This window comes from Haplochromis burtoni, unplaced genomic scaffold, assembly GCF_018398535.1.
Source record: "Haplochromis burtoni strain Fernald_Lab_line unplaced genomic scaffold, NCSU_Asbu1 Contig_662, whole genome shotgun sequence".
Lineage (NCBI taxonomy): Eukaryota > Metazoa > Chordata > Actinopteri > Cichliformes > Cichlidae > Haplochromis > Haplochromis burtoni.
Window position 1 is genome coordinate 57430 of NW_024583023.1, and position 16146 is coordinate 73575.

The following is a 16146-nucleotide window of genomic DNA, read 5'->3' on the forward strand; positions in this document are numbered from 1 at the left end:
TTTTCGCTCAAAGAAACACAGAAAATGAACTGGGGTTGTCAGGTTACCAGCAGACTTGTGAAAGTCGTTCATCCAACCAAAAGTAGTCCAGCAAAGGTATATTTTCACATACCTTGATGAAAATATCTCTTTGCCTTACTTTTGAATATTTTCATAGGTTGTTCAAAATCTTTGTGACTGTGAGACTGTATCTTTGGATGGATCTACAGGAGCTTACACGCCATGAGTTCATTTCAGTTTAAATAAAAGATGAGAAACAAGCAAAAACAATATTTTTCCATAGTTTACCTCTCTTAATTGTTGTCAACAAGATTATTGTTTACATTAAAACAAAACCTGTGTAATACCCCATAAACTACTGGTTACTATGTTTAACAAGGGTTATTCAATCAGATAGAGTTAGAGCGTTTCTCAAGCTCTACAATCTGTGGCGGAATAATCCATATTTAATGCTTTATTGAGCATTTGGGGCAGCAGAATTGTGTATGTGGGAACGTAAATGTTCGTGGTAATGAAGGGACACATTACCCATAAAAGCTGTTTGGCTCATTGATGTATTTTAATAGTTCCTGGACAACAATGGAGCCCATTTAGCACTGAAGAGTAAGACAGACTTTTTACTAGTTGTGCATTCTTTCAGTTTGGTGGTTGATAATACAGATTAACCCAGTATCCGACAGCTTTTGTCATCCACCATACAGTAACCCATGCTACAGTGCAGATTTAAACAAGTCTTTATCACTTAACACGCACGTTTCCAGAAAGCTCTTCTCCTTTTAAGCTCCACATATCTGCAGGCAGTGCATTTTGACTCTTTATCTCCCTTTTCTCTCTCAGTTTTTGTCTCTCTCTCTTTTCCCCGCCATTTGAACCCGGTTACATTTATTAATATTAAAAAGGATGGTTGGTCCTCAGGGCTTCCTCCCTCCGTCCCAGTCTCTGTCTCTCTACTCTCATTACCTGTCTTTGTCTTTGTGTCCTTTTTTTCTTTATTAGTCGATTGTACGGACTGTGTGTGTGTGTGACATCACCCACTGGTTTCACTGATTTCCACAGTTTTCCTTTTTAAATAGTCTTTTGTCTTTTAACATTCCTACGATGATTTTAAGGGATGTCAACGGTTCAAAAGCTCAGACTGATACCTGAGACCAAAAGGCTAAGTAGTATGATATAAATGACAGAAATGCATCAAAACTTAGTCCTTGTTCTGTGCTGCCACTTAACCCTTTTTATGTTCAAGAGGAATTTGTTGCCACAAGCAAAGCTGTATCCTTAGTGTATATTTGTAGTCCAGTTGCTAGCAAATCCTGAAAAATGCCTGTGACATGTGAACTAAAAGATATTGAGAGAACTGAAGTTTGTGGTGTATGAGTTGAACTCATGGCCTGTAGAGATTTGGTGAAAAGCTTTAGTTTTTTCCAAATAATTTTAGGATTTAGGATGTTCTTCATCTTTGATTTGTTAACAAATGTGTTAACGTTGTAACATCCTAACATGGTGAGCATGTTAAACATACATATTAGCATGCTGACAGCAATTAGCTTAAAACATCAATATGCTTAAGTACAGCTGCAGAGAAGCATTAGCTTAGCCACTGACTTAAGCCATTCGGATGAGATTTATTTCTCTGGGGGTGGCGCCATTGTCAATAACTTTAATCCAGTATGTCTAGAATCATTTTTTATTTCTGCCAAACCAAAATGAACTCTGTTTATTTAGAAAATATGATGCTCCTCCTGTATTTCATAACCAGTCTAGAGCAGCATATTTGTGTTTTAAAGATCTCTAAACTATTTCCGTGGGATAATCTTTTTGGATTTTATCTGTCTGTTGGGAATCTCTACTTGTGCTAAAATAGCAGAAATTTGAGGAAAAGTTTTATTTGACCTACTTGAAAACCAATATAACAATCAAATGAATTTAAAGCCGCCAGCTGTTGCAGAGGCAGTTCTGTGTATTCATACATATTTTCACCAATATAAGTATGTTTGTAACTTACCCATGGGCATACAAAAAAGTATGAATGGCTTACTTTGATACTGTGAAATACTTGGGTGCGTAACTGTTCAAGCAGGTTCTTTTGTTCTATGATTTCTATATTTGCCTTTATTTATTTTTCTCTGGTTCTGTTTTGTCAGCTGTCCATTTCTATAATAAATTTCAGCTTAGATTGAAATTGAAACAATGAAGTGTTAATGTTTAGTCTTTTTTGTATTTACATCATAGCACTTCAAGATTAAAAGAGACCTGGACCGACATGATGTAATCTAACACAGTTGACAATCTGGATTTTAGATACAATGAAACTACAGGAGTCCTGACTAATAGCTGCCACCATTATTTAAATTCCATACACAACACAATAGACATATTCCACTTTTTAGACCCAAGTAATTATTTGTTTCCTACAGAGCTTGATGTGTTTCCTGACATACAGTGGGTGTCTGTGTGTCACACACAGACCTACTTACACAAACAAACAAAGCTTGGTGATATAACCGTGTGCGGATATGTGCCAAGCAGGGGTCAGGATTGCACTCCGCAGGTCAGGGCTGCCACATCTGTCACTCCACTTCTCCCCAGAATATGGTCAGAGAGGGATGGAAGAATGGATGAGGCTAGAGAGAGAGGAGAACAGACTGTAAGAAGGGAAGGGTGGGGGGATAGCAGTAGAGGCTGTCAGGAACAGCTCCCAGGTGTTAATCAGTGTGCATGAATTTTAAAATAGAGTGCAATTGGAGAAAGTTATATAAATAAGTTTTCTGATCTAAATTTTGTGGACCAAAACTTCAATCCTTCAATTTTTTTTCTTTACCCATTTAGCTGGGTCTTAGCTTAGACGACTTGATTACTTTTTAGAGCAAAATGACAGCTGTTTCACACTCTGAATTGTCATTAAGCCTGGAGATGAAAAGCATTATGACAGTTAGTGATAAGCCCTGGGGCGAGAGAAAGACTTTGTGTGCATGTGTCAAAATTACAGTTGATTTAGTAATGTCATCTAAGGCTCTGTATGCCTGTGAGCATGTGCGCATCCTTTCCCTATCTGTCAATTGCATTGCTAACACATGTTGCCCCCATCTGGCTGCCTTAAACATCAGCTATCATTACCATATTTCCAGTCCCATTCTTTGCCCAGCTTGTTCTGTTCTGGATAGTTGTAATCATGTGACTACAGAGGATTATCTGATAGAGAGCAAAACTCTTCTGATTATCTGAACATCTAATCCTACAAGAGTCTTGGGTTTACAACGATCCTGCATTACATGTTGAGATGACACAACAAAGCCTAATTTATCACTGACACGTGCTTTGGTTAAAGTGAACACTGAAGCCAAAAGATTTATTACAAACATCTACTGGTAGTCAAATTCCTCACCCTTGGCTAATTAAACCGTAGCAACCATATAAAGTTCAGAATTGTTCCCTCCCAGGTGCAATATTTCAGAAAACATGCTTGTTTCATCATGACATCATCATATTGTTTTTAATTACATGTTACTATGTGTTGCTACATTATAAACCTTGGATATGGCAGTTATCATAGCCACATGGCAATTTGACAAGAATCAAAGAAAATTTTCATGCTCTTGTTTTTTAAAAAACACCTTTTAAAATGAACAGTCTAACTTTTAGAGGTTAAACGTTTCAGACTGCAGGGATCCTGCAGTACAGGTATTGCAAAATTAAAAAAATATGGAAAAAAGAGGAAAATTGTTCTCTTACACAGGAATGTTCAATTTAGTTGTTTAAGGAGCTTGGAAAGATAAGCGTCTGGACTTCTTTAAGTTTCCTTAAAGACGTTTCACCTTCTCATCCGAGAGGTTTCTTCAATTCTAAGAGCAACTGGTGGAGAGTCCCTGATTTTAAGCCCTATGGGAGAGTCCCCAGAGGGTCATGGACCTCCGATTGATCCTCTACCTAATCATACGAGCCAAGGTGTGAAAACCGGCATGGGTCACAATCAGCCAAGGTTTTGCGTGTACCCATTGTGAAGCCTAGCCCCACCCTATCATGTGATTTACTGAGGGCTAGGCTTCACAATGATCCTCTATGAGCAAACACTTTGGCAAAAGCGGGAAGGAAAAACTCCCTTTTAACAGGAAGAAACCTATTGGAGAACCAGGCTCAGGGATGGCTGGCCATCTGCCGCAACTGGTTGGGGGTGAGGGGAGGAAGACAGGACGAAGACATGCTGTGGAAGAGAGCCAGAGATGAATAATAACTAATGATTAAATGCAGAGAGGTGTACGAAGTATTGTGATGAAATATTGTGTCATAATAAAAGGCATAAAACTACTTCACTTCTAAAAAGACTTTGATTTTTAAAATTCACAGTACAGTTTAATGCAACTACAAGGTAGAATATGCAAGTATATCATTACAGTGCTAAATGAGATCAGACACAGCAAACTTCTAAGTGCTTAAAGTATGCCGTGTCTTTTTAATCGGAGTATATCATTGAGTCAATTAAATGTTTGAGATATTCCCATTGGACCAGTTTTATTTGATACCTTTTTTTAAAGTGTGAAATCTTTATGTTAAATCTTTAAAAAAAAACAAAAAGAAAAAAAAAACTTGGCTTATCTTTGTCTAATGTTACTATTATTGTTTGGTGACCTGAAACATTCAAGTATGACAAGAAGAGAAGAAGAAATCAGGAAGGGGCAAAGACTTTTATCACAGCACTGTTCATTAATGGAAACCAAATCAAATGAAGCTCAGTCTCGCCACTTCAGTCAAGTATCTGCTCTTTTATTTCCAAGTGTATGTGCTCGAGCACAGAGGGAGAAAAAATGGTTCCATGTGGTCTGCACTGTATATTGGGTATGAGGGGACATCAGTGATGCCTTTCAGCATTCAGTTCCAGTTCATTAGAGGACCAATGAAACACAAGCCTTTGTGCCCTAGTGAATGTCAAAAGTGTTTTATTCCTTTACAGTTCAGTTAACAGAGTTAGTGATTTTTTTCCTCGCTAATTGTTTTGATTTTAGCTTTATTATTAACTTTGTATTGTGGCTTTGATTCACTTATTAGGTACAGGCAACAAAAACGTCTTGGCTAGGTTTGGCACTAAAGTATTAGGGCAGCTTTAGGCAAAGAAAACTATATTGCCAGGTTAATACACTAAAAAAAGAGTTACGTTTAGGTGCTGAAAATGACTTGGTTACTTTTAGGAAAACATTGAAACACCCCTTCCCGTCATCTCACTCGGAACACACGCCAAATCTACCCAAATAACTGACACCCTGGGAATGAGAATGAGCTTAATACTCAGCATTCACACAATAAACACAGACTCAATTACAGGATCCTTATATTTACAATGTTAATTAATGCTGTTATTATGTTATCAACAAAAAATTCAACAACCATCATGAAACTATTTTAAGTGTAAAAGTAAGATGTACTACTTTATTCCGGGGAGGTATATTTCTGTTGCAAGGCTCAGCTTAGCCTGTGGGTCTGCCAAGTTCTGGTATTGTAAATTATGTGCAATAAAAACGATGGAGAGAACTTTTGAGTCACTTTTAAGAAGTCCATTTCTCCGCCTTACTTGTACTTGCAGATAATAACCTGGAGACTTTAATGAAAGTTCTTTTTTTAGTTGGATTTTAATGAAGCCATATGTAAATTTAAATCTCCCTAAACTCCACCAGCACTTCTGTCCCATCATAATGAAGCTCATCTGCTCCCTTTCTTTCTGTTTTTATGGTTTGATCTTGTGCCTGCATGTGCACAGGCATGCACAGGCGCTCACACAATAATTGCTTTCTTTTTTCCCTCTCGTTCCAACACTAGTTCCATCCTTCTGGGGTCTGGTGAACTCAGCCTGGAACCTGTGTGCCATTGGGAAAAGGCAGTCTCCCATCGACATCGAAACCAGTCACATGATTTTTGACCCGTACCTGACCCCTCTCAGGCTCAATACAGGAGGACATAAGGTAAGGGTCACCAAATGAAAATGCTTCCTAATGGTTTTCACGTAGCAATCGAGGAGCTTTAGCTCATGTTTTGAGACAAAACTCATCAAATGTCGAGACACAAGCAGGACTGTCCTTCTGTGACAGTCGCTGGGCTTTAATTCATCAGGGTGAAAGAACACAGACCAGGACACTACCTCTAAATCAAGAAGCAGAGAAACTTTGGTCAGAGACAATGATTCATCTATATCCAAAGGCTTTAAAATTCCCAGCTGCATTTTGCTGCACCAAGGCTCAGGAGGCATTACAATTTTAGCCCTTTACACAGCAATCACAGTTAATCTTTGGAGGAAAAATCCTCTTTAAAGCACCTAAAATCACAGTTAAACACAGCTTGTGGGATGTTGTACTTTTCATCCTGGATTCATTATGACAGTTAGTTATTGGCCACAATAATGTCAGTGTGAGGAAAAGGGGTCTGGCTACAAGAGTGCAAATTTAGCTTTGTCACAAATTTAGAGTGGGCAAGACTTCCAACACCCTGCCTCAGGTGGGGGTTAGCTGGTGGTTCAGGGGCTGGACTGGCCTTGTCCCGGGGTCACAGCTGGCCTTGGAGGTGGGGTGGGGGGTGGTCAATCTGCCTGCACGTCGGATTGATGAGGATGGGTATGAACCTTTCTGCATTTTAGAAATTTAAGGTTCTGTCTGAAGGCAGAACAAGGACATATTTTGTGAAAGCAGCTGACAGAAACCGAGAAAGGGCTTATGTGTTAATACATAAGCTCTAGGCTATTTTTTTATAGAAATTTGACCTGAAATTTCCCATTCAGTCATCATGAACAGTTACAGAACTGTAAGTACAAACTGCACAACTACGGGGCAAAATTGTTCCCAGTTAAACCTGTAAATTAAAGTGAAAATACAAGCCAGCCGTGGTGATGCTTCTAAATCTGTTCTGAAAAATTCTCACCTGTAACTCCACCAAATGTAATACATCAGAAATGAAAGCACAATAAATGCTGCATTCATTTCAGTCGGAGTAATACCAGACTACTTTTTCACTTCAGTGTGCCACACTCTGAAACCCTCAAATAACAGCAGCTGGTTGCAGTTTAATAACAGAAAAGGCTCACTCCTGCTACAGGGACCACTGGGGTTGAAAGGGATACGGACTGTATTTGAGTTGCAGTGCAGGAAATTTAGGCTGGGACAACAAACCCCCATAAGGTCAGATAGTGAATTTTTCTTAAACTTCCCTCCTTGTGATTCGTAAAAAGAGGCCAAGACTTGACAAATGAGATGTTTATAGCAGAACATTGTTACAGTTGCCACTGTGAATGACATACAAGTAGCTATTCAGGGGCAATAAAGAGAGTAATGTGAGGTCATCAAAAAGTATTGAGAAGCAGGAAAACAATTTAACTTCTCGTTTAAATTAGTCCAATTTGCGCATAGACAGGTTGCTATGGTAACTCAGAAAACCATTATATGTAAGTGATGTAAGTGTTAAAAACTGGGGGAAAAAAGCAATCTTAAATGATAGTGCGTAATGACAAAATAAATTAAACTAAAATATCAAATACTGAATACTGAAGGTATTTATTTTTAGTCTTTATCAGCCAAATTTGTCATTACATTAGAAATAAGGAAGCTTTTGCGCTCCCAAAATGTTCATGTTAGCTGAAAGAGGCAGCTCAGCTTGATCCAGCCTATGGTAATCTGTTATTACTGGATAAAAGTGGACGGTTTTCAACTGTAAGAGTTCCATGAACTTTTGAAAGCTCATGTTCAAGGTCATCTACTCAGATATGTTGGGATAGACAGAAAGCATTAACTTGACTTAAACTTACCTGAATTTTCTGTCAAGGTTGGTGTTGAGAGCTTGGTCTCCAGCTACAACTGAGCAGTTTTCAGTTTCTTTGCCTTTGGGCAAAGAAGGTTCTGGCAGCTTCTCCCAGAAACAACACTGGGGGAACAATGCCTTTATTTCAACATTCATTGGATTGCACACTGTGAATTCATCCCTCGGGAAAACTGTCAACATGCAGGTCTACTGTAGTATCCTGAGGGATCTGAGGGATAAATATTCAGAGAAAACCTTTTGAATTGTGATTTAAAGGAACTTCTGAAAATCTAATAACTGGAGCTACACGAGGTTCACGAGAAAGTGATCTTGAATGTGAGATTAGCCAGATTTAAAACATGTAAGGATTGTAATATTTATATGCCTGTTCTCAGAACTATTTGACATTAACATTGTTCCTTATTCTTAAAAACAAAACAAAAACACAACTTTTTAGCTGCATATATATGAATACAGGGTAATAAGATACATTAGCCAACATAACACGTGTAACTTATGAGCAAATCCTTAAATAAGCAAAGAAAGTACATTGCACAAATCATAGGTGATGAACTATGAATTTTACAAATTTCTCTTGCTTTAACCTGTAATGTAATTATATTTGACATCTACATCGTTGGTTTTCACTTTTCCCTTGAAAGCAGTTCACTACCAGCATTCATTAAATAATTGTTCTTGTGGGACTTGCATATTTCCTTTATTTTCAATAATCCATCCTGAAAATGAGTCCGACTTCAAACGTAATGTACATTTTTAACATATCTTCCTTTGATTCAGGACATAGTCTGTTCTGAATCATAAGTCATTATTTCACAACATAATGTCTTTATGAAAATTTCACTGCCAAAGGCTGCTTTGATCTTGAACAATATGGTGCTTTGCTGTTACATTTCATTGTTCCCTTCCAAAATCCAGATGCTTTGCTAGCTCAAAATGGATTTAATGTTTTCTAAGGTTTGATGTGATGATGACTGTGGGTGATTCATATCCACAGTTTAATGTCTGAATACTGACTGCCTTCAAGCTTTCTCTGGGAGCACATGACGCACATTTGTTTACTTTAGGAATAATGATTATTTTCCTCTGGAACTTTCAAACTTGAGAAATGCTGAATAATAATAATAATAATAATAATAATAATAATAATAATAATGATGGTATTCTATGTATGTCCATATGATTGGACAAATTAAATATGTCTAGAAATTACTCAGGTTACCAATGGGAGTAACTTGTTTATGGTTTAAACTAATTAAAATATTTACTTCAAATAAAAAGCTTTGTTTCTTTTTCTGTATGTAAAAACTGCACGATCGAGGCTAAATGGGATGCTTAATTACAAGATGCTGAATCCTGCCCATTGATTACATGTTTTTTTTCTTTCTCTGTGGCACTACTTGGACTTGGTACTTAAACACTGCTGATATAATATTTTTAAACATATATCCATTTAGCTTGTTTCTTTATTAGCTCGCCCATCATGTTCCCTTTTATAGAAGCTTTTGTAGGTGTTCTTTGAAACCTCCAGAAAATATCAAAGTCAGCATATTTGTGTTGTTCCCAGACACTTTCCAGAAGAAGACTCTTTTCCACCACAGAAACCAGGGTTTAAATCAAGAATAAGGATACAGCATTAGCCCCAAGCGGCAGCCTCTGACAAGTATTATTTTCTGAAGGATGATTTTTGGTTATTGTGCCCCAGCATGGCTAAAGGTTAAAAAGGAATGGATATGTGGAATCCAAATTCTGCCAAGATTTTTGTACTTGAACGCAGGCATTCCAGATTGGGCTGACATTCTTGTGCGTACCAAATACTTCAGGAACCTCAGGAGATGTTATTACATATGGCTTAAACATACACTAATTTAAAATTCTGTGGTTTAAAGATCAGGACAAGTGTGACGTACAGAAGCATAGATGGATGTCGCCGTGGAGACGTCAGTTACTGACGCGTGTACCTCCAGTTTTGAAGGTGCTAATGGATTTTTGTCTGTTGTCATTTTCAAGCTTTAAAGCAAAACGTGATTAGCAGGCGGTGAATCTGACTACAAAGCTGTTTGTCTGTAATACCTGCTCCTGCTAATCTTCCACCCTAAAGCATATCTTGCTTTACGTATTTTGTTTTAAATGAAGCCTTACTGTAATTTACAAATTGGATCATGTTTCATTGATGAAATCGAATCTATATTCAGTCTTTGTACAAAAAATGAATTAATGTACTAGTTATGGCAATGTTGCACACTAATGTTAAATATTAAATGGAGTGATGACACATCTTGACACATATAGATGTAAACTGCATATATATGAAGGTGAGATGCTAATGCTTGTCTACTCTTGGATATTTTGTTTAAAAGCATGTTAGACTAATTTATTTGATAAACATTGATCACTTCAGATTCATTATGCTTGGGTCATGGCAGAAAACCTCTGTGTGCACTTGCATCTTTCTGTGCACTTATACTGGAGTTAGCAGTCCGATAGCTGCTGCTGATACTTGGGACGGGTTAAATTCAGAGAAGAGGTTTCCCTGCAGGGATCAATAATGACACCCTGATCATATTTTTTAGGATCAGTGAGCATTACAGTGGTTATGCTCTGTGTAATCTATTACCTATTAAATACATTTTCATATTTGCACAATAACAATTTTAGTCTCTGATTTTTCTGTGCAAAACACTTTTTTTTGGGATGTTTAAATTTACACTTATACCTGCATTACAGTGTATTTTATGTTTGTTACTGTATGTGTCACCCTCCTAAGTCTTTCAAAGACTGTAGGCGAGTGGAGACAGATAGAGGGATGATTACACTCTTAATACAACAAGTGTAACAGAAAGTGCCCACTTCATCTGGTAAATAGCAAAGCCAGGCCACTCATCCACTTAGCTCTTACATTATCACTAGTCTCTTATCTGAGGTTTGTGTATTGACAGCAGTGATACTTAATCCTGCAAGTTTTAAAATCAAGCTTTCAAGCCCCTGTCAGCTTAGTGCAAATTGTTCCCTTTGGAATTTGCTCTGTGTTTAAAGTTATTATGTGTAAATTCTGAACAGGATCGTACACTGTTTAAATCTGAACTAAGCATGCGTTACGTCTCTTGGGTCCTTTTGTTTCATTTCTGTTTATTTCAATTTATAGTGATTAATATTTCACTATAGGACACAGAGAAATCTTAAAGAAACATTAACCCCATAATGCTCTATTTAAAAGGTCTATCCTTATAATTCCCCATGAGACTTGCTCATTGTGATGAGGGCTAAGAAGTGTCACTGGGTTGAGCCCCCATGTTATTCCCAGAGGGAGCAGTGTCAACCACTAATCACAGTCACTGTGACACGCTGTGGTTCAGACAAATATGATATGAGATCAGATGACTGACAGTAGTAGCTCAGGCTCTGCTAATCCAAAGCACCAGGGAATGTAGGTCGTCTGGGCTAATGAAATATCAGGATTACTGAATCACTGTGCCAGGGCTCATCTGAAATAAATTTGTTGGAGTTTTTGTTAATATGCATGCAAATGCGCATATCAGTCCCTTCGTGATCTAATTTGTGACAAAAATAGAGCTTTTTATTGTGTGTTTTCTTTTTTCTCTTCTTTTTAACACAGGCAAGTGATTGAAACTATGACAAAGCACACAGCTAATCGTGCAAATATCCTCTACAATTATTGATCAAAAAGGAAAAATCATTTTTATTGCCCTATCTTGCCCAGAAATAAACAAGACGTGGAACCCTGAGATACAAGGACACCTCATAAACTACGGGAAAGGGAAAATAATAATGAGCAGAAGTGCCATGGGGGTGGATGAGTGATACTACTCTGTCTTACCTGTCTGTCAGGTAACTACTTTTTAAAGTGCTTACTTAAAGTGGCAGTGGTAAGCTTTTCATTCAGATTTATTGCTTTCTGTCTTCTTAGGCGTTACCACCAACTACAAGGAACAAAGCAGGACGTTCATTGTTTGTTTGTTGTTCCATTTTCCTGGGACATTTTTTACCTCGTTGTAGACAGAAGTATATAGACAGATTGAGTCTCATGGAACTAATCTAAATGTCAGTGTTGCTTTTTTCCTGTACAATCTGCAATCATCGTTTATTCTAACTGAACTTGAATAAAAAAGGAGTCCTCATTAAGTTGTGCAGGTTCAGCATTTTATATAACTGGGTCACTAGCATTCAATTAATGGCTTATCAATTGGTGTTTGTAGGAAGTATAAGGAGCTTTTGCTAGTGACTTACCTGCCACCCCCAAATGCGGCTCTAACTTATGTCAAGCACAGGTAATGACTTGTGGACTAAGGCAGGCTCACAAGTTATGCCGATTTTCAAACTAATAAATTAGATTTAAGGACAATATTTCCATCTGAAATGTGCAGGTATGAAGTAGTCTAAAACTGACATTTTCAGCATAATGCAAGTGCCTTGAACAGCAGCATCTCTTAGGTTGTGAACAGCATTTGGTATGAGCAACAGCTTCTTATTCCAGCGCTGGCCATCCCTCACTAAAACAGGGTGTTATAACGATGTAATATGTTCAGCTTTCTGCTTGAATCGGGGATCAAGACATTAACAGCTTGTGACTGCAGGCTGCAAAAACTCTTAGCACCTTTTAGATCCCTCCGGTGTTGTTGTTCGAAATGGTTTCAGACAAAGTGGTGTGTGTACAGTTAGGTTCCAGGGGGCCTTAATCCACCCATGCATCAAATCCACAATCCATGTTGCTTACCACACTAGGCTTAACAGGACCTGTCCTGTGGGATGGCTTTAGCACACAGATGTTTCATTGCAGGCTCTCTGCTTCCTTATTTAACAGTAGATCAGAATTCTCTGTTCTTTTGTGGCAGCCAGGCCAGCTGTATTATGGGAAAGTCATGCAGGATTTTCTCAGAGCTGCTTGATGAACTGTGAAACCATGTGCTCTGGCTTTCCTACATTTCTGGTGTGGGATGGTTTTAGCAGTCGGCAGTGTTCTTTTTCATTCATTTGTTGCAAATAATGTCTTCTTAGATTTCAGTCCTGTGACAGTAGTGATCTGTATCACAGGAAGCTCATGCTGGATTTGTCAGATGACTTCAGACATTTTCAAAGCTGTTGATGGCCTATACGTTATGTTATATGTTATGTGTTATATGCAGTGTTGAGAAGGTTACTTTTAAAATGTATTCCACTACAGGTTACAGAATACATGGTCCAAAATGTAGTTTGTAAGGTATTCCGAATACTTTGGATTACTTGATATATTGTCATGCTTTTTGCAACTGCATGAATGTACTATTGCTGTGTGATTTATTACTATTACTCAAGGCTACTCGCCACCGAGCTAACATTGTTAGCTGGTGTTAGCTGAGGTTAGTTCATAGACTGCAGATTGTTAGACTTGATGGAAAGCATTAACAACCTGTTAGCTGCAAAAATTCATGTGCAGCTCTGAAAACAACACCAACTAGATTTATAAATCTTTATATAAAATGAGTAACAGTAGGGTGGCCATTAGGTAAGGCTGCACTTTTTGCAGTGATCTCGTATTGAAAACTATTTCTGTATCAGTAATATGTTTTCTTTCTGTCTGTTTCTGTTAGTAATAAATCACACAGCAATAGCACTTCGAAGATGCTGAAGTGACACCCAGGTAGGTAGCACAACTACAACAAGGTAGTTGTGGTAGGCTAACATTAGCTTTTAAAAAAGAACTTACTTCCAGATGTTTCCTTAGGTTGGAGTCTTTTGACGCTGAGAGCAGCTCGGCTGCTGGCAAACAGAGTTTGCATTTCACGGTCAGATTTCGCCCATCCCTTTCTTCTTTAAATGTAAAACGGTGTTGGAATTTCCAAGTAAGAAATGCATTCCTGCCCGTGCACTGCTGTCTCTGTTGCACTGGTGGGTCCGTTGTGACTGACGACACCAACATTAACAGGACACTTACATTAGAGCCTCTTAATGTGTGTTTTGTTTGGGTTGCCAGCAAAATTACCAAAATTAGATTAAATGGTAACTGTAACGGAATACAGTTACTCATATTTTGTATTTTAAATACGTAGCGCCAGTGCATGTATTCAGTTACTCCACAAGACTGGTTATTTGTTCGTACACTAGATTTACTTTGCTCATAAAATAAGGCCACATACAAATTTCTTTTTTTTAAATTTCAGTTTTATTCTGTTTTTAACCATAAAAGTGAATCAGAATGATTTTAAGGTGACAGGCACAAGCTTGCTCTCCTACAGTGTGGATGTCTCCATATGAGCAAACACCTTTATGTGGACCACTGAGAAAACAATAGTTGTATTTGTTGTAGGAGAGAAGCATGGTAGTTACAGCAAAAAGCTCCAAGACTGCAGAAGAAAAAAAGAAAAAAGAAACAGCACACTTATCCAAAGCGTTTTCTTGTGAGTGACAGCGGCTTAAAAGAAAGAAAAAAAAAAAACCTGCTTGGGCTACAGTAACCAAGGTAGTGAATGCTGTAGCTCAGGTAAGAAAAAACAGGTTAAACACTAAACAAAGAGTATCAGACCAGAGGAAAAACAGGGAAATGGGCAGATGACATGACCACCTACTGGACAATCATTCATGCAAACACTTTCAAAAAATACATATGGTTTTAACATGGTAAGTATTTAAAAGTGTTGTGTGAGTAACTGAATCTGTGACTCATTACTTTTGGAAAATATGAATATGCATTTAGAGGTGATATGTCTAAACTGGCATATCACCTCTATGAGCTGATAGAGGTGATATGCCAGTTTAGGGGGGATGTGATAAAATCTCTGGTTTAAAAATACAATTCACTTTAACACGGGGAGATGTGACAGTGGAATCTTGAAAAGTTAAAGCATGTGGACCTGTGACAGTGCATCCCAAGACAGTATTGTGTGGCAGAAAGAATCTCTTTGAATTGCTGCTCGGGGCTTTTTGTTGTTGTTGTCATGCTGTGAGGGAATATAATTCATAGATAAACAGGATTCATTATTTTGTAAATAATATAGCTGTAAATAACTAAGAGCAGTTTGTTTTATGTTTTATAATAAAAAAAAACAAATTTAATACATTATTATTTTTTCATTTAACCTTTTCTGCATCTTCACTTGTAGGTATGTAGGAAAAACTAAATTCTGGCATCAGATGACATTTCAGTCTATACTTGAACAGAACCGTGTGAAGCTCTTGGGCATTCTGTGTTGCTATCAGATAATTACTCACAACATTTCTCATTTAATGTTATTACTGCTGTCTACACAGACAGATAGACTCTTGTGTCCTCTCCTGTGTTTTCCTGGTTCTAAATGAGAAAATTAGAATTAAACGAGATGACAATTCTGCTTGATATCACTATATTGCTCTTCTATTTTTCCTGCTACCTTTCTTCTGTTTAGGGAGACAAAATGCTGTGCATGCTTGTGTGTCAACTCCTCATGAATTAATTATTAAACCCGTAATAGCTTAGTTCTGTTTCAGCAAGATTTGTTTGCATGTTTAAAACAGATCCCACATATCGTCACCTGTTTTAAGTGTTAAAGGACGTCTCCTGTCTGTTATATCGAGGCTAACTGAAAACACAGAGGACAGGAGACATTACCTTAAGAATACTTAATAAGCTAGAAGAACACTTTGAAAGACAGGCTGTCTCACAACACGGTTTTCAGGCAGAAGAAAATCCCAATATTGAACCTCCTGTTTGCATGCATGTGCAGGAGCTGGAGGACAGGCTGTGCAGCTGCAGTCGAGATCACACCACTGTGAATGCATATGTGTGTGTGGTAGGAAAAATTACAATTATAACAAAATACTCACTGCCTGTCTCTTATAATTCATATTAACATTTTGGGAGTGTAAACAGACCCGCTGCTAATAAAAACGCCTCTCCCTGTCAGAGGCAGTCATGCCTGAGTAACGTTGTGTCCTCTGCTTCTTTCATATTTTTATTGGTTTTTTTTGTTCGTCTATTTGTTTATTTGCTTTTTTTTTTTTTTTCAAACTGCTGGAGGTGCTAGAAAACAACAAAGGAAAGGTTAATAGGATTCATCCTCTGAGTGGTGTATGGAACCATATAAATGTTTTTGTAAACACAGTTTTTGCAGACCAACAAGGTAGAAAACAACCCTCTTTTTTTTCTGAATTTGTTTCGAGGTTCGGACACTTTACCCTTCTCCATGTGTTGGCCAATAAAGCTACTGTCCGCCAGTGAGCTAATCACATCAATTAAAAAATAATCAATCAATTAATAATAAAATTAACCCAAAACCATCAATGTTGGACAGGTATACGTTTTTTTTTTTTTTAGTAATTTTGCCTTTGTGCACCAACTCACTGGATTTCTTTTTAAATTAAACAGTAGAAATGTGGCTTTTGGCTTTT

At 37.7% G+C, this 16146-nt stretch overlaps 1 protein-coding gene across 1 annotated transcript in view; it reads left to right on the forward strand.

Moving 5' to 3' along the window:
- Positions 1 to 5768: 5768 nt before the first annotated feature.
- LOC102313552 (carbonic anhydrase-related protein 10) overlaps positions 5769 to 16146 on the forward strand; it is a gene marked incomplete at its 5' end in the record, with an annotated part of 62990 nt that continues 52612 nt past the window's right edge. The window contains one exon of the mRNA XM_014329990.2: positions 5769 to 5945. Within this exon, the coding sequence (XP_014185476.2) occupies positions 5769 to 5945 (177 nt within the window). The remainder of the gene's footprint in view (positions 5946 to 16146) is intronic.